The sequence below is a fragment of the Bidens hawaiensis genome, unplaced genomic scaffold (genome assembly GCF_021521415.1).
Source record: "Bidens hawaiensis isolate Kalapana, Puna unplaced genomic scaffold, B.hawaiensis_p1.1 tig00000055_1, whole genome shotgun sequence".
Taxonomy (NCBI): Eukaryota; Viridiplantae; Streptophyta; class Magnoliopsida; order Asterales; family Asteraceae; genus Bidens; species Bidens hawaiensis.
The window spans coordinates 5,729,271-5,748,194 of record NW_027491016.1 but is presented as its reverse complement, the minus strand read 5'-3'; the positions used below and the strand labels follow the sequence as shown (position 1 = coordinate 5,748,194).

The window sequence follows — 18,924 nt, the reverse complement described above, 5'->3', positions numbered from 1 at the left end:
AAGCTTTATAGTTATGACCTATATACGTACAACTTTTAATTTGAATACCAAAGTTAGTTATGGCCAACAACTAATTTGATCCTGAAGACCAAATTAATTAATTTTAATCACTGATTTGTGTTATGAAGACCAAAGTTAATAGCTAATTGCCAAATCTAATTCCAAAATGAATAACAATTCCGGTTCTAATGACAATTTTTTATACTAAAGAACAGAGTTAATATTGATAATCAAATTGAAGCAACTTTAAATAATTTTTATCATTTCGAAGCAACTTTCAGCCAAGGTCATTGTTTTATTTTATAAAGATTTGAACTTTATAAAAGCTTAGCCACATTTTATAAAATGTTTCTAGGAAATCACATTTGCTTTATAAAATTATATTTTTATAAACATGGATTTAGAAAACATTTTAGATCATGCTCATTCCCATATCACATTATCTTTGCCGCTCATTGTCTTTATGGCTTGTGCCAGGGTTCTTGTTGGACTTTTTTTCAAGCTCATGACGAGACCTCAAGTGTCGTTAATCAGCATATATCGTTTTGCATTGATTCCCCAAAATTATGCTGTATCAGTTTCCCATTGAGTTTCACAGCACATCTTGATGAAAGAGGCACAACAAATTTTCTTGATGAGTATGTTTTTCAAACTTGTAAAGACATGGGAATGAGATACATAGGAACCATAGCCCGTTTAATAATATACAACTCTAGAATTGGTTATAATTGGCGATTTATGCTTCATTGCATATCTTAAAAGGCTTCAAGTTGGGACCAACTTTGTTTCCAACTTAGGTTGCTTGTGCAGTCCATGCGATAGTATACTCCTCATTCATGTGGTTGTGGATTCAAATCATGCGAAGCGTAAGTGTTGGGCTTTAGGTGCCAGGGTTGAGGTGTTGGGCTTTAGTTGTTGGCCATAGGAGAGATTGTGTATTAATCATTAGTGTTTTTATGGGCTCATTGAAAAGATTGAGGGGGGCTTAATGCGAAAGGAAGAAAGTCAAAGGAATATCACCGAAAAAGGAATTAAAAGCTCAAAATCCACAACCAAGGGAGGGGTAGTATCGTCATACAGCTCATCCTCGGAACCCTCGAAAACTAAGAGGAGCACTATCCTTAAAACATGAAAAGTCTAGCTTTTATTCTGAAAAAACACACACGTGTCAGCGATCTATAGGGTTTATATTGTCAGGGCCAATAAACAACGAGCTGGCAAAAGGATTGGTCCACTTGTCATCATGCTATTCATTTTCTAAATTAAGTAATAAAGCAACGGCGGTTTTCTTAATACAAGCGGGCGGTTTTCTAGAGAGAGAGTGGTTTTGTAAAAAGAGAAAGATGATTTATAGTACCTACCATTTATAGGGAGTTGAAACACAAGTTTCCTTATGTAGAAGACGACTCTTAGCTCAATTGGGAAACCACAGAGAGAGGTCATATAGATAAAGATAAAGATTTAGAGAGAGAAAGTTGAAAGAGAACCAAAACAAGACTGCTTGATTGCTTTGGTCAAGACCGCATCAAAGTGAAAGTAAGCAATGGTTTCAACTCCTGATTTTGACAAGTCACACACTAGATCTCTTAGATTCAACGTTTGATCTTTGAATCATATGTTTGTTGTGTACATATGCACAATTAATATCTAGTATGTTGTATACTTGTTTGTTGAGTAAATTGAATATTGATGGATGAATAAGTAGGGATGGGGAGAGATAAGATTGTGATTAGACGGATTGACAATTCGACTAGCCGACAAGTAACGTTCTCGAAGAGAAGGAGTGGATTGCTGAAGAAGGCGAAAGAGCTTGCGATCTTGTGTGATGCCGAGGTTGGTGTGATGATCTTCTCTAGCACAGGCAAGCTTCATGAGTTTTCTAACACAAGGTCAGTTAATTTCACCAGATCTACTTGTTGTCATCTTATTTTCTGTCTTAGTTTATATATAATTATGTATGTCATGTGTTTATTTAATATTCAGCATACATATATGTGCGTTTTATTTCATTTGTTCATTGTGTGTGTTAAAAATTAATAGTTAACTAACAGTCCTAACTAGGCTATACTTTGTTAATGTGTAATTCTTGTTATGATTTGTAAGAGTATTATAAGATCTTTAATATAAGTTCATGTTAGGCAGTAATTCATGCTCCAAAGAAGTTAAATAATCACTTAGCTGATTTTCACATGCTATTAAATGTAAGTGTTCCTTGCAAAAGCACACTAATTTATGGACACAATGAATCTCATAAGGATACCTCCCTTACAAATACTAATTTAAAATGCTTAACTTTCTGGACCATGCATGTTAACAATTTTTTTTTAACTAAATGAATCACAATAACTTTTTGAAGAACTATCCATGGGTACTCACATATATACATCGTTTATGTATATATATTCAATTGTTTATTGATTAGTGAAACTCCGAAAAGCATCAGCAATTTATGTTTAAATTGTTACACTTTAACCCTAAGGTTGTGTCTATAACAGTTTTCTAAAAGAAATATGTTATTTATTGTAACTTCAAAAATACATAATCTAAAAACTAGAAACTGGGGGATCAGAGGTGTGGTTTTTGACCACTTTGTTGCACTAGACGTATCCTGCAGATTAAAAGCAACCAAACTTCCATATAAACACAAACAAATATATAGGATTGGAAGCTTAATAAAATAATAACAAAGAAAAAATTGTGTCACTATACCATTAAGTATGGGGAATATAACATTCTTGTTGCATGCACAGGCTATCTACAAATGCAGAAGGATCAGTATTAGGTTTATCAAATTACGTAGTTCATTCTTGAAATTATATATGTATTAATCAAGCCCAGGAAGGTACAAAATATAAAACGATAATAAATTATGACCGGAAAATAACCTTCTCCGGCCTTAACTGATTTGATCTCTAAGCCTATTAGGTGCTCATATTCGGCCATTTTAACCAGCTAGTGTAGTTAAAATTAGAACATATTTCTTCCAAAAACTCACTCTATATATACTAAGAATTAATCTAGACCGATCATGTAATTAATTAAGGTTGAGGATTCAGGTGATTATAACAAGGAAAGTACGTATGTGTAAAACTAAAAATTATAGATAGAGAACTAAGACTTATGTAGGGATGAATGGATGATCATGTGAAGCTAGGCTAATGATAATATACAAAGATATGTAATATCTTATTAGATAGTTTTTCATATTTTAGGTTATAGCATAATAATTTTTATATATAGGGAAGGATCAATTTATATATTCCAATAAATAATGTATGGAATAGGAATAATTTTCACGGGATTACAATATGAAGAAAAATACGGTTGCGTGAGTGCATGAGGGAATGCAACTTTGCATGCAAGGTTACTCTTTTTTATATAAGCATATTCATCACAGCTACACTATTGATCTCAACAAGTTTAGCTTGTTCAAATTACAACAATATATTAAGTGTAATAATTAGACAGAAAAGTTCAAGACATATATAGTTTGCTGCATGGCCATTCAAATTCATGATTTGAGAAAGTTGTGAGAACTCTAAATAACTTAACAATATCTTTAAACTTTGTTTTTTATGTTATATCTACAATTTTCTTTTTCATGGATCGACTTTTAAAATATGTGTAACGAGCATTTACATGTTTCTGTGAATAGTGTAATTTACGTGAGCATAACGAACATTTAAATATTTGTTAAACATGTATCTGAAGCAGATCCACGTATTTTTTTAATGCAACTTATTATTTTACATATGAATTTTTTTTAAATATTGTTAAGTGGAGATCTTTCGAGTTCTCACATCTCAACGAGTCTCAAAGTATCCATACCTTATTGTGTTATGATAGCATACAGACAATGCGGGTAGGATACGGATAACTAGAGTAATTATTGTCACGTCACTTTAAAACGATGGCATGATAATAAAATAATAATAATAATAATAATAATTCTAGTTCTTACATTATTAGCATAGTTGATCTTTAGGCTTCAAACATTAACCCCTATTTGTACAAGATTCCACCTCATGTATGTATAGATACTAGAAACTCATTCTCAACCATATTTTTTAATTAAAGTTTGAATCTTATGGTTCACAATTAAAGTAAATAAAAAATATAAATATGACATTTTTTCTCTCCTGAAAACATATATAAAAATTAGTAAAAAATGTTAAAAAATAGCAAAACAATTTTTTTTTATTTTTTGATGTTTTGTATTAAATGTTACAACATATATTACGTGTGTAAAAAAACAAAAAAAAATGATGCTACATAGGGTTTTCACAACTCAAATGGGTACTCATTCTATACTTCCCATACACACACACACACACACTATCTTTTATCCACCGTATTACGAGTTTGTTTTACATTATTCGTTTACAATATTTATATATTTCTTTGGATGTCAATTTTAGTTATTGTAAGAAAGTTAATAATATACTTATGACTTGATGATAAAAAGGTTTCACAAATAAATGAGATGCTATAACTCGGCTTAAAAGCTATCTACGTTTGTTGAGACCCATGACCCGCTTATTTTTTTCTATAAGATTGTTTCTTAATTATAAATAATATATTTTTAAAAAAATGGATACTAATATTTAGTATATCCCTATTTTATAGGATTTTTATATAACATATATTGTGAGATTAATTTATAATTTAATGAGATGTTATAACCGATTTAAGGGCTATTTGGATTTGGTGAGACCTATGCCTATGAATTCAGGTCAAATGCATGAGAAGACTCTATTTATAAATAAATGGCCTGAGAAAATGTAGGGAGCAACCAGAGAACTTATATATATATATACTAGATTTTATCCCCCGTATTACAGGGGTTGTTTTACATTATTCGTTTTCAATATTTATATATGTATATTTGGATTTTAATTTTATTTATTCTAAGAAAGTTAATAATTAATATAATTGAGGTTTGATGATGAAATGGTTTCACAAATAAATGATATGTTATAATCTGGTTTAAAAGCTATCTGGGTATGGTGATACTCATTACCCATTTATTTTTTTTATTATAAAATTGTTTCTTAATTATAAATAATATCTTTTTTTAAATAAAATAGGATATTAATTTTTAGTATATCCCTATTTTATAGGATTTTCATATCAAATATTTGATGAGATTAATGTTTAATATAATGAGATGTTATAACCTGTTTAAAAGCTATATGGGTCTGGTGAGACCTTTACACGTGAATTCGAGTCAAATGCGTGAGAAGCCTTCATTTACAAATAAAACAATCTAATGCCTTGAGAGAATGATTGTTTTATATTTTTCGTTTTTTAATATTTACATTTTGGATTTTAATTTTCTTTATTATAAGAAAGTTAATAATATACTTAGGGTTTGATGATGAAAGGATTTCATAAAAAAAATAATATGTTATAATCAGTTTAAAAGTTATCTGGATTTGGTGACCCATGACTCGCGTATGTTTTTTACCATAAAATTGTTTATTAATTATAAATAATATCTTTTTCTTTTTAAATTGGATATTAAATTTTAGTATATCCCTATTTTATAGGATTTTCCTATCAAATAATTGGTAAGATTAATTTTTAATTTAATGAGATGTTATAACCCGTTTAAGAGCTATCTGGTTTTGGTAAGACCCATACCCATGAATTTGGGTTAAATCAATGAGAGGCCTCCATTTAAAAATCAAGCAATCTGGTGGCTTCCATAAAAAAGGGGAGCGACCGCATCGCGACACGTAGGATTTTAGGGTTTTCGTTTATATATATATATATATATATATATATATATATATATATATATATATATATATATATAAACGAAACCTCCCTACATTCTCTCAAACTACCAGATTGCTTTATTTGTAAATGGAATTTTCTCATGCATTTGACCCAAATTCACGGGAATGGGTCTCACCAAACCCAGCTAGCCCTTAAACGGGTTATAGCATCTTATTAAATTAAAGATTAATCTTACCAAATACTTGATATGAAAATCCTATAAAATAGAGATATACTAAAAATTAGTATATCTCATTTAAATCTGGTTATAGCATTTCATTTATTTATGAAACCCTTTCATCATCAAATCCTAAGTATATTATTAACTTTCTTATAATATATAAAATTCAATTCCATAAAAATATATAAATATTATAAACGAATAATGTAAAACAACCCCGTAATACTGGGAATAAAAACTAGTATATCTTATAATATATTTAAACGAAACCTCCTTAAATTCTCGCATGTCACCAGATTGTTTTATTTGTAAATGAATACTTCTCATGCATTTGACTCGAATTCACGGGTATGGGTCTCACCAAACCCAGAAAGCTCTTAAATGGGTTATAACATCTTATTATATTATAAATTAATCTTATCAAATATTTGATATGAAAATCCTATAAAATAGGGATATACTAAAAATTAATATCCAATTTCTTTTTTTAAAAAAAGATATTATTTATAATAAAAAAACACTTTTATAGTAAAAATAAAAAGCGGGTCATGGGTCTCTCCAAACCCAGATAGCTTTTAAACCGGGTTATAACATTTATTTATTTATTTATGAAACCCTTTAATCATCAAATGCTAAATATATTATTAACTTCATTACAATAAATAAATTTAAAATCCTAAAAGATATATAAATATAAGAAACGAATAATGTAAACAACTTCATAATACAGGGGATGAAAACTAGTATCTTCAATATATAAAAAAGAAACTTTTTAAAGCTCTCTGATTGCTCCCTACATTCTCTCAAGCCATCAGATTGATTTATTTGTAAATGGAGGACATGTATTTTATCCAAATTCACGGGTATGGGTCATCAAACCCAGATAGCCCTTAAATGGGTTATAACGTCTCGTTAAATAAAAAATTAATCTCCCCAAATATTTGCTATGAAAATCCTATAAAATAGGGATACACTAAAAATTAATATATGATTTTTTTTATAATTAGGAAACAATTTTATTGTAAAAATAATAAGTAGACCATGGGTCTCACCAAACCCAGGTAGCTTTTAAATCTGGTTATAACATCTCATTTATTTGTAAATTCATCATCAAATCCTAAGTGTATTATTAACACTTTTACAATAAATAAAATTAAAATCCAAAAAAATATATAAATATCATATACGAATAATATAAAACAATCCCGTAATACAGGGATAAAAACTAATATCTAATATATATATATATATATATATATATATATATATATATATATATATATATATATATATATATATATAAAATACATAACTCATTGGCAAATTAAAACACTTATATTTTAAATAATTTACAACTTAATTAACAAATGGTACAACTCGCATAGTATGTTGAGGAGGGACAACATAGTCCGTTTGAAAATATGAAGCACGTAGACTTCAATTCTTTAAACATACTTACAATATTGCCACATCAGCTTTAATTAATCTTTGTAAATTTAAGTAATAGTTACAACTTTATTTTTTAACTTTTAGCCATATATTCTTTTCTACTTTCACATTTAACCCAACTTCCACCCACAACTTTTAAATAGTTAAATTTTTTACACGCTAATATTGTTTTAAAAAACCGGCACCATAGAAACGAGAATTTTGTTCTCTTTAATTTGAGTATGATATCGCCTTAGTTTTTTTAGTTAAAAAATTGGCATTTACGTAGAGGAGTTTGCGATCCGTTTTTTATGTTTTTTTTAAATAAGCAATTAGTAGCGGTTTTTGATTATCGTAAGCCAAAACAGAACCGTTAAATATTGAAACCAAACCATTATCAACGGTTCTGTGTTCCTGCTGTATCGCGCGGGCACCTGTCTAGTGTGTGTATTACTTTTCTTAGTGTCAGAAAATATTTTAACCAATCAAATTTTTTCTTTTTATTTTATGATTATTTAATTATAGAGGTATACTAGTAAAATTCGTTTTTCATAACCAATACTAATTAATGGTAAATACAAATCATTATATTTTTATTCATTTTTTTTTTATAATTTGCTCATAACTACAATATTCATGATTCTTCATCATCCCAATATGTTTTTACAAATTTATAGTTTTGTCTACATTATGTACCCAAATAAACCTAATTCAACCTTGATTTTGTCGAGTAACCCAAAAGCATTAATCATGTTTTACTAAAAAAAGTCTACGAATAAATATACTTTTGATATTAGAATGATATATATTTGATTAAGAACACTTTTGATTAAAATATTCAATTAAAAAAAATAACATCGAAATAAATTGATCTATGTCTTTGAGTTAAAGTAGTTAGGTTATAATAGAAAGTATGATTTTTATAGGAATAATAAGAAGTAATAAAGTTAAATGTTTCATAGGGGAAATCAAATGTTAGATAAGAGCATTCCCAACACCTCTCCTAAAATGTTGTGAGGGAGTTTTGCAAATTATAGGATAGGGTTTTAAGTGGTTGTGAATGCAAATTATAAGGTGAAGTGAGAAATGTAGTGATTTTTTATAAATTTGGGGAGACTTTGTTTGCCCTCATTTATTTTTTAATATTTGTTGAATTGATTGTGAGTAGAGAATAGAGAAAACTGTAATAATAAATGTATAAAAAATATTATTTAATTGAGCAAGAGAGAGAAATATAGTGTTTATTAGTGTAATTATGGAGATATGGATGGGGGACCTGTCGGAAATGCTCTAAGGGAAAGAGCATAATAGGGATAACAAATTTATTGATTTTCTCTCTCCATATGCAAGAAATATGTCAATTCCCCCATCATTTTAAAGCGTCCATAACTTTTTCATACGAAATAAAAAAATTGCCATTATAACGAGTGTTTTTTTTATCTTTTATATGAGTATCACATTGCTATATAAAAATAAAAAAATTAGTGGGTTTTTTACAACCTGTGTTTTACAGTCAATAATTGTGTGTTTACAAACTTGTGTTTTTATCAAATTGTGTTATACAATTGAGTTTTTCATTGTGTTTTTCCATTGTGTTTTTTACATTATGTTTTTTCATAATGTTTTTCTATTATGCTTTTTCCGATGATGGCTACTTTTCGGTGACTTTCCGGCCAAAAAAGTTCCGACGACTTTTCCGGAGAAAAATTTTGACGACTACTTTCCGGTGAAAATTTCCGACAACTTTCGGTGAAAATTCCGATGTACTTTTTGGCAAGGTGGTGGCGGTGGGTGACGGTGGGCGGTGGAGTGGTTGTGGTTGTAGAAGATGAGTGAAGATGTAACTGGGTTTTGTAATTAAATTAAGTGAGCTTTGAGATTAAAATAGTGAACCAAAATGCACTCCTTCCTAGCATTCCTAAAAAAATCAAACTTCTTATTGAACCCAACAATTTAACTATTAATTATTACTAAATAAATGTTATTACTAACTCATGTTTTACTAAAAAAAGCCTACACACAAAAGACCAAACTATCCTTTTTTTTATCATGATATTTTAATTCTTGCTAGATACAAGTTTGTCATTATTTTTCTAATAATACATTGATTACATCTAATCAATGATATAGATCAATTTCTCGCACTTTCCGTTGTAATTTAATTTTCGCATGATTCTTCCCCTAAAACAAAGTCGTAGCATTATGATTATGTTTTAAAATAATTGAAATTAGTAGGCTAAGCTTCATCATTTATCCTTATTGATATATGGAATTTAAAACTGTCTTATAGTCATGAGATATAAAATAGTCAAACGAGTCGTATTCATGTTTGATACTCGTGCTATGCGCGCCGCCTCTAACCTGTTAAACACGATAAAACCTGTTTGACAGCCCCACTCAAATTAGACCCATCCAAGATTTTGACCCGATTAACATATGATCCCAAACAATTAAGTCTCACAATTACACCCCTAATAGTTTGATGTTCACATTTATCTTTAAAGCATTGTTGAACCACCATCATCTTCTTGAAACCGACCACGACATCGTTCATGTCCCAGGTGTTCACTATTTGATCTCCCACAACACTTCTTCAGTTTCATCCCCTTTTGATTGTTGTTACCATCATGCCACATTCCTACTCGATACGCCCCCTCTAATATCAACCATCAACAAAGACAACAACTCCTACTATATATTTAGTCTTTTCGCTCGCCAAATGAAATTTCGTAGCTTCCTGCTCTTTTGTTTCTTAACACCCATTGGTGTTTTTTTTCCAAAACAATAATAATAATAATTCAAACTCCTAGCTGCGATTTTCTTCCTTGGTGAGAAAGAGTGCCCGAAAAAAATAAACCACAAATAAAAGTCATGTTTGAAACTACCTGTTATACATATTTCTCGAACATCACAGAACTACCAATCATCCAATTTTTTTCTCCCCAACCCACAGCTAAAGTAGGCTACTCCCCTTGCTTGAAAGCCGACCCTCAATATCACTTCCTTGTCAAACTGCTCTATACCAATTAAGGGCACATGTCAGATGAGAAACATGAAAAACAAAAACGCAAAATCTTGATAAAAACTATAATCGACTATTTTTACTAACACTTGCCAAAAATTAAAGTAGTGTCATTCACGTCTATTACTCCTAATGAATTTGTATTACATTAGGAGTCTAAACGAGCCGAGTGGAGCTCGGGCTCGTGTAACTTACGAGAGAGCTGGAACATGACTCGTTTATTATATTTAATTATTTTATATATTTTATATTATAATAATTTTATATAAGAAACATATATTAGCTTTTATATGGCAATTTTATATAGAATAAGCATTAATACTGAAAATATATTAAAAATAATGAATAAATAATAGGCTAGTTTAGGCTTGCGAGCCAGCTTGATAAGTTGAGCTCATGCTCGAACTCAAAACTCATTTAAGCTTGGTTCAAATCAAACTTTTAACAAGCCGATCTCGAGTAGCTCACGAACCGGGTTGGCTCGTTTACACGTTATCCTACTCCTGGTCTTTCCTTTACGATGAGAGCATAACTACCACCAGCTTTTCCTCACAGAAATAATTAAGATCAGGGATTTTGAAAATATAGGAAATACAACATTCCCCAACTTAGGTACAAGTGTTCATAACAGAAACCTTTTTTAATACACTTAAAACTGGTCAGTTTGACCTTTTTATTTTAACATGACATCATGTGTGAATTGACTCAAGTTCTGGGTCCCGTACGTATCTACTCCCAGGCTAAATCAATTCTTGTAAAAGCCATTTGGGTTTACAAGTATTTTAGCACTTGGCCCTCAGGCCTCAGCAACTTCAGTTTTAAAGTGTTGAAACCAGCACCTGGAAGAACCTTTTATCATATCTCATATTGGATGTTAAATTGTTAGTTGGAGATTATGAATCTAAATGCTTTCAGGATACAAAAATCAATATTCTCATTCCCATATCACATTTTCTTTCTCTTTCTTTCTTTCTTTTTTTTTTCTTTTTTATATACATACAATAATTGCAGTTATAAACTAAAGAAAAATGTGTGCAGCATGAAGTCGGTGATTGATCGATACCACAAAGCAAAAGAGGAACAGCAACTTACAAATCCGGTTTCAGATGTTAGGGTACGTAAGCTTTTATTTATATATTACGATTAACAGACACAAAATCGTATAAACTAAGGGCCACAAGATGTCTGACTTTATGTACTAAGGGCCATTGAACTATTGAAGCATAGGTAAATCAAGAATGTGCATTGTGTGTTGTGACAATGCAGGTGAGTATAATAAGGAATAGCAAAACATAAAAGATAAAACAAGACAAATCCCACGTCTCTATGTCCAAATCATTGATAGATAGAATAGATGTTCGATTCATAAGGAAGCCGACACCTTTTTTGGTGCTTTAGTTGTGTACAATAGGAGGTATCAGGATAACCAATAAATGTTGTAGAATTTAAGATATCATTAGAACTAGTATTCTTACCTTTTGCTTAAGATTTCCATACTGCCTGTTTTGTCTCTTCCATCCTATCAAAGACAAAATACGCACTCCCTTCGATATACGACCGAATTGAAAATGATTAATGACAGACAACTGACTTCTAATATTGCCTAATTATACTGCACAAGGTGGCAGATGTCTTCAGCAGCATGGATGACTTGCATAGAGGCTGCTCTAAAAGTACCTATTACATAAGTTTTTATATCTTCACCATTTTGTACAAGACTTCTAAAACTGTTATTGAATTAGGAAAGCCACCGCTCTTCTTCAACAGCAAGGGAAACACAAAAGCATCCAAGAAACGGTGCGACTCTGGAACTTTTCCATTGAAAAATAGTTCGTTTTTATTAAACAGATCACTCTTCAAGTCACACAGCATGTGTCATAATGAGAAATCAGGGAACACAAAGTCCCAATTTCTTATAAAGATGCAAGTGAAAGAAGCAATTCAGTGCTACAATCTTATTGTCTCTACTTTCTACATCCAGGAGTGACCAAGACTGCTAAAGAACATGGAAGCCGCATGTTACATGGGCATGGAACAGATTCTATAAATCTGGTAAATTACTAAATGCCTGCAAGGACTCAACTAGAAATTATTTAACCAAAGAAATTATTAATTATGTGACCCTTGCTTCCAAGATTTTCCAAAAATGGTCACTAGACATCATTTTCATTAAGACAGCGCACCTAAGACCAAAGCAGCGGTGTGTGTTTATAGCATACGTACCCCAACCTTGATTATTCAATAATCACTTACCAAAGGCTATTTTGGTTGTGTGTGCATGTGTTGATGAGGGTGAAGTCTAGTGACTAACGGTGCGTTTGGTTCACCCTATTTTTCCAAGAAATTAGAATTTGGAATCTATGAAAGGATTTTGAACTTGTAATGAATTTGAGTGCCAAAACAATCATAAAGGATTTGGAATCTATCAATGCAACCACCACCAATCGGTTGCACCACAGCCAACAACCCACCCTGTCGCCACCTTGGATTGTATCGATGTTGAAATATATTGGCACCTACATCTGGAACCTAACGACACCAAACGTACCAGCACCGCATCGTACCCCGCACGTAACCAAGAGCCAGACGTTGATCGGTCTGGTCCATACAGCGTATTGATGCCCGAACTATATAGGTACTGGAACGAAGCAGTACCAAGATTTTCACATTTTGGAAGCAAGGGTCGCAAAATGGTCCATCACATTTTGGAAAGATTGTGAAATGCTTCAAATGAAAGAATTTGATGGAATTAATTACAATTCCAACAATGAACAAATTCTGCGAACCAAGTATATCCAGAGATGGAATTCAAATTTAAATTCTATTAAATTCCATGAACCAAACGTACCCTAGGATCGATAAACCTTGAAGTGAAGGTGATCAATTGTTTAGGAAAACTTGAAATGCAGGGATCACAAAGATTCAATCCCTCTGAACTTCAGCCCTTACTTTTGTCTCACTTGTGATTCCTAAAGCAGCATTGGATTAAAAATCTTACTCAACTTTCACCAGAGCAAAAATTATCCTATCTGCCGAATAAGTTACAACTAAAAAAACGGGGAGGGCTTATAGAATTCTAGATTATCATATTGTAATGCAGATAGAGCTTAAAGGTTAACAGGAAGTGATGTGAATGTTTGCATGATATAAAGCTATAAAAAAGCTAATAAACATATTAAAAGGTTTAAAATACACTACCCTACAACCAAATGAAGGTATAATTTCGGATGTCGGTGAGGTAAATAATATATGAAAAGAGGGAACCTACCTTAAGGGGAGTGTTTGGTTAGCAAAATGTGTTTCAAAGGATCCAAAAAATTGTGAAAGGAATTAGAATTAGAGTTCATGCATTTGGTTGGAAGAATGAAACTTTGGTTTGAGAATTTGTCAAGGAATTGGAATGTAAATAATGGCAAATAAGTAAATGTCCCTTTAGTGTTTTATAAACTTTCTCCCGATCTTTTCAATTTTTAACACACTCCATATAATCTTTCATTTTGACCCAAAAAACTAGCCTTTCAAACTTCATAACATTTTCAACTTGTTAAACTTCATACAGCTCTATTCATTATATACTTTTTTTTGTTTGTTTTGTTAACTTTTGAGTAAAGTTATATAATTCGAAATATTGAAGCTGTTTTAGTTCTTAACTTTCTTTTAGTTATTAAACTTTTGATTATATAAATTAAAATTTTGTTTCTTTTAAGGCATTTTGGTAAAAGTGTACACATTCCACTGGAATGTTTCAAGTTTCTGAATCTTGAATTCCTTTAGCTGGGAGAACTTGATTACACTTACATATCTAACCACCAAACACATTTTTAGTGGAATTAATTCAAATTTCAATGACTTCTGTGAAACCAAGCGAGGCCTAAAACCCAAAAAAAGGTGACCATCAATCTCTTGGTTCATTAATTTGACACTCCCTCTACTTAACTATCTTACTCCAGACTAGAGCTCCTTTCAATGCAATATGAACTCCTGCACAAAATTCACATGATAACAAAATGAATAATTTCCTTGAACGTCTTGGAAATTATACGAAGTTCCTACCTATCAACCTCGAGGGGCAGACCTTTGAGCAACGATAAGATTGCCGATGTGACATAGAGGTCACCGGTCAAGTCATGGAGACAGCCTCTTGTAAAAATGCAGGGTAAGGATGCGTACGTCAGGCCCAAGTTGGCACGGCACCCCCAAACCATGCGTCGGGCTTGCCCTTTCTTACCTATCAACCTCGAGGATACATTGATTCCCTGGATCAATTTGTCCTCATTTCCTTTCACCATTCTGATTATACTCCATGCCCAGTCAATTAAAATGAAATCTTACCTTTTCTTATTCGATAAGCTTTAATACTAAAATGTAGGAACACAAAACCAACATATATAGGATCATACAACAAATGCAAATCCTCGTTGACCCAAGTTCCCATTGAAGAGCTTATGCTGGCCTAGGAAGGACCATACAACATTATCGAAAATGAATAGACCTCATATGACTCCTTATCGTGCGCACAACATAGCCATTAGGAGCTTCCTCCAACGATCCCATGACCAAGGAAGGGTCAGAGGGATGGTAAAGAAAACGTCTTAGAGCAGCTGGTTGGTGCTCATTTTCGATCATGTGTCCTCCTCTATAGATTCCCACCTCCTTACCGTTGAGCCATAGTGCTGGGGCATCACATGATTCTTTATGGGATTCATGGGAGATAATTTGCAGATAAGAATCGTTGAACCAGATATCAAGAAAAAAAGGCACAAAAGGAAACACAAACGAAGATCATGACAAAGTAAAGCTTAAATCCATGCTTGAGCCACAACCTTCCACTTAAGGTGCTCATAGTAGCCAAAGTCACCAAGCACATTCGAGGCACAAAGTGATATACATGAAACAGAAAGGTGTTAAACTTATTGTGTAATGAGTAACACAATATCAATTAATAAGAAAGGAAATTAAATCTCAAATGAAATCCGGTTGATGGATATTTATATAGGTTTCCCCGTACCCATGACAAGACTTCTCTGCAAAACTTCGCAGTATATAATGTTCCTCATATGCATAATCAAACAATGATATGAGATGCTAGCATGAAGAACGCTTAATTAGTGTATGCGTTAAGGATAGAAAAAGGTAATAAATATAAAAAACAAGGCTAAAGAGTAAAGAGAAGTAGGGAACGGGTGAAGCTTTGACTTAAGATAGATCCTAATTTTTTAGGTTAAAGAACCAGATGATTTGATCTGTCAAACTTGAATTAGAAAAGCTAAGATCACAACTACTTTACAAGAGTTCACAAAATTCTTAAAGTTTCAAAAGATGTTTTCTGCTCTGAACTATACAGGCATGACTCAGAAAGAAGCATATACAAAATCAACAATATGTTTCGGTTCACAATCAGAAACTTATTGCTGACATGTTTGTACATACAATTATACAAAGGGACTTAAGACCACTAAATTAGCTGCCAAAGTTAAGCAACCCCCCACCTTCACTTTTCACCACTTGGATTAGCAAGTAATTCTCGAAGTATAAGTTTAAAAAATAACGAGGGGATTAATCTATTTATATGACCAGTGCAATCAATCGACTTTCTCAAGTAGGGAGCAATCTTCACATCTATTGAACAATGAAAGTAGTTATGCTAGAAAACAGCTTACCAAAAATATGTAGAAAATTTTTTTAATTAAACGAACAATGACCACTTTGATGTCTGTTGATCCTTTCTTTAACAATTAAGCTTTAGAACGTAAGGTAACCGCCCAGCTCAACCAAACGCTTTTGAAACATGGATTAAGGTAAGCCATACCCTGCCATGAAAGATTGTAACCTGAAATCCCTACAAGCACAAACTACATAAAACATTAAATTAGGGTTTGCCAATGCTGCAACTTGCTAAATACCATATAGGAAACTTTTGATTGGAATCCACCTCTAAAAACATGGAATTTTTGGAACAATATAACACAGAAACTTTCTCCGAATATAAAATGATTAAGTGCATAAAACCAAGGCTATATAATATCTTAAGCAGGAAATTTTCATAATATGTAATACAAGCGATCCACACTAGGAATTGGTTTTATTATCCAAATGAACTAGCAGTAATTTCGCAGTTTGATAAAGCTTCATCTAGTCTCATGCATGACTACTTAGAAAACTAGCACAAGCAAGCATTATCAAAAAGTTGTCACCAGCCACCAATTATCTTAGATGTATTGAAATTTTTCTTTATAATTTCTTAAACACAGAAGGTCCTCAAATTCTCTACTTTATTTTTACAGTTCTGGCAGAGGGAGGCTGCAGTGTTAAAGCAACAGCTACAGAGTCTGCAAGAGAATCATAGGTAAACTTTTTATCCAATTAAGAACATTATATGTGCATATTGCCAACAAGTACAAAGCATTAAAACTAGTGATACAAACTATATTTTAATTATTATTCTGAAAGGAAAACCTTTTACAAGAACTTTTATATGAGCATATAGTTTAGGGTGATACATTCATATACTGACCTCCACCTTGAGAGAACATCCAACCGGTTCAAAATCGATTTAGCCAACTGCATTTGATTCTTTGGAAAGAATGACAAGATAGGTAGGTCTTCATTAGAAAGCCTTTTAAATCTATTTGCTGCAGATTTTGCAGACCCAATAAGTATACTAGTTTTTTTTATGTCGTGTAACTATCATGTACCACCATTTACCATTAATAATGTACGGTACGCCTATTAAACTAGTAAACTTAGTCTCCCAAAGAATCTATCTTTGCTGATGCAGAATGAGAAAAGTTAATTGTAACAACCACATGCAGCAAATAACACACATACCTTTTATTTACAAGGTATTGAAGAGTCATGCCCAGAAGAAGGCACTATCAAAAACAGGCCCGGTTCTTATCCTTGCAGAAATTCTAAGTTAACTTTTTTTTTTTTTTAAAGTTAACTACAAGAAAAACAAATACCTGTTAATGATACAGGTGTTGGTTTGTGTTTAATCTCAACTGAGTTGAACAGTCAAATGAGAAAATATAGCTCAAATGAGAATGAGTCAAATGGGTCGAACAAAGTGAAAGTCATAAAAAGTCTATTTTTAATGCACACAACCTCCTAAATCAGTTTATTCATATATTTTATATTGTTATTGTAATACCGTTGTTTTTGTAACCATAACTAATACATATTCATTATTTATAACATGTTTAAAGAGTAACAAAAATATGTAAACGGGTCAGCTCAACCAACCCATCCGACCGACATGACTACAAAGACTAATATTATAGAAGAAGGTAATACTTTCTTAACAATATCATCTTGTTGTTTCGACAATTACAGGAGAATGATGGGTGAAGAGCTTTCGGGTTTAACTGTCAAAGATCTACAGGCCATGGAAAGCCAACTGGAAATGAGTCTGCGAAGTGTCCGCATGAAAAAGGTTTGAACCTTGACACTAATCTTTTGTAATCAAAAGTATAAGAACTTACCTCATAACAATTGTTGAATCACTAGGACAAGCTTCTTTTTGAGGAAATCGAAGAATTAACCCGGAAGGTCAAAACCTATAACCAATTATTACACGTAAGTCCTGAAGAAAGTAGCTGTACGTAACTAAATATAATTTGCTTGTTCAGGGAAGTCTGATCCACCATGAAAATGTGGAACTGTGTGAGAAGGTAAACCAAATTCGTGAAGAAAACACAGAACTGTACAAAAAGGTTTATGAAATGAGGGAATCAGATGCAACAAACAGAAATGTATTTTTACCAAATGCTATAAGTATAAGAGAGAATCCACATGCCACCATCCACCTCCAGCTGTCGCAGCCCGAGCAACATGAACCAACTGAAGCGTCACTACGGTCTACTAATTTGGGGTAATTTATGATTCACTTTTTCCTACTTCTTGATCCTATACACGCTACCATGAATGAACAATAACTATTTATAAAAATTTTGCAGATTACAGCTGCACTGAAAAGAAGATGACGGGAGTAATGCGCATATAGTTGAAATGTATCTATTATTAGTCAGTGGGTTCTGGATCATGCACAATTTAGATCAAAGTTAATAAAGTGAAGGTCAAATAACTGGTTGAGTCATGTTTTACATTTTATGTCATGAATACTGTCATTTCAGATTTAAGTATTGAGATGAAACGACTGTCATCATAGACAGAAATGTATATATTTATCTGTTTGAACATCATATCATACCACAACTATTTCAACAAGAAGCCAAAGTGTATTGTGCCCATACTGTACAATTTTATAACGAATGCAACTTCATTAATCAAAAGCCCATTGGTCATTAAAATGTCAAAACACTTACTGTTACTAGAAGAAAACATGAATAAGAACCACAATTCAACTAGAATTTAGAATTCAGTAAGGGCAATCTAAATTAATAAATTATTACAACTTACTAATCCTTAAAGAAGACATATTTAAGTGTCACTACATAGTTCTAGACTTTTATCTAACATAACACATTTGTGTATTCTTGGAGAAAAGAAGCAT

The 18,924-nt window shown here is 31.9% G+C and overlaps 1 protein-coding gene across 1 annotated transcript; it reads left to right on the top strand.

Annotated features, from left to right (window-relative positions):
• The first annotated feature begins 1,196 nt into the window (after positions 1 to 1,196).
• On the top strand, positions 1,197 to 18,698 carry LOC143533110 (MADS-box transcription factor 27-like). The gene is made up of 8 exons (XM_077028008.1): positions 1,197 to 1,536; positions 1,706 to 1,889; positions 11,451 to 11,526; positions 16,697 to 16,758; positions 17,745 to 17,844; positions 17,919 to 17,960; positions 18,041 to 18,282; positions 18,368 to 18,698. The coding sequence occupies exons 2-8, from the start codon at positions 1,708 to 1,710 to the stop codon at positions 18,381 to 18,383; spliced, it is 720 nt and encodes a 239-aa protein (XP_076884123.1). The 5' UTR covers positions 1,197 to 1,536; positions 1,706 to 1,707; the 3' UTR covers positions 18,384 to 18,698.
• The last annotated feature ends 226 nt before the right edge of the window (positions 18,699 to 18,924 follow it).

Excerpts from the sequence above, each read along its gene's own strand:
- LOC143533110 (XM_077028008.1), top strand. The coding sequence starts at position 1,708 with ATGGGGAGAGATAAGATTGTGATTAGACGGATTGACAATTCGACTAGC. Across the intron at positions 1,890-11,450 it reads CATGAGTTTTCTAACACAAG|CATGAAGTCGGTGATTGATC; the intron begins GTCAGTTAATTT and ends AAATGTGTGCAG. Across the intron at positions 17,845-17,918 it reads GAAGTGTCCGCATGAAAAAG|GACAAGCTTCTTTTTGAGGA; the intron begins GTTTGAACCTTG and ends TTGAATCACTAG.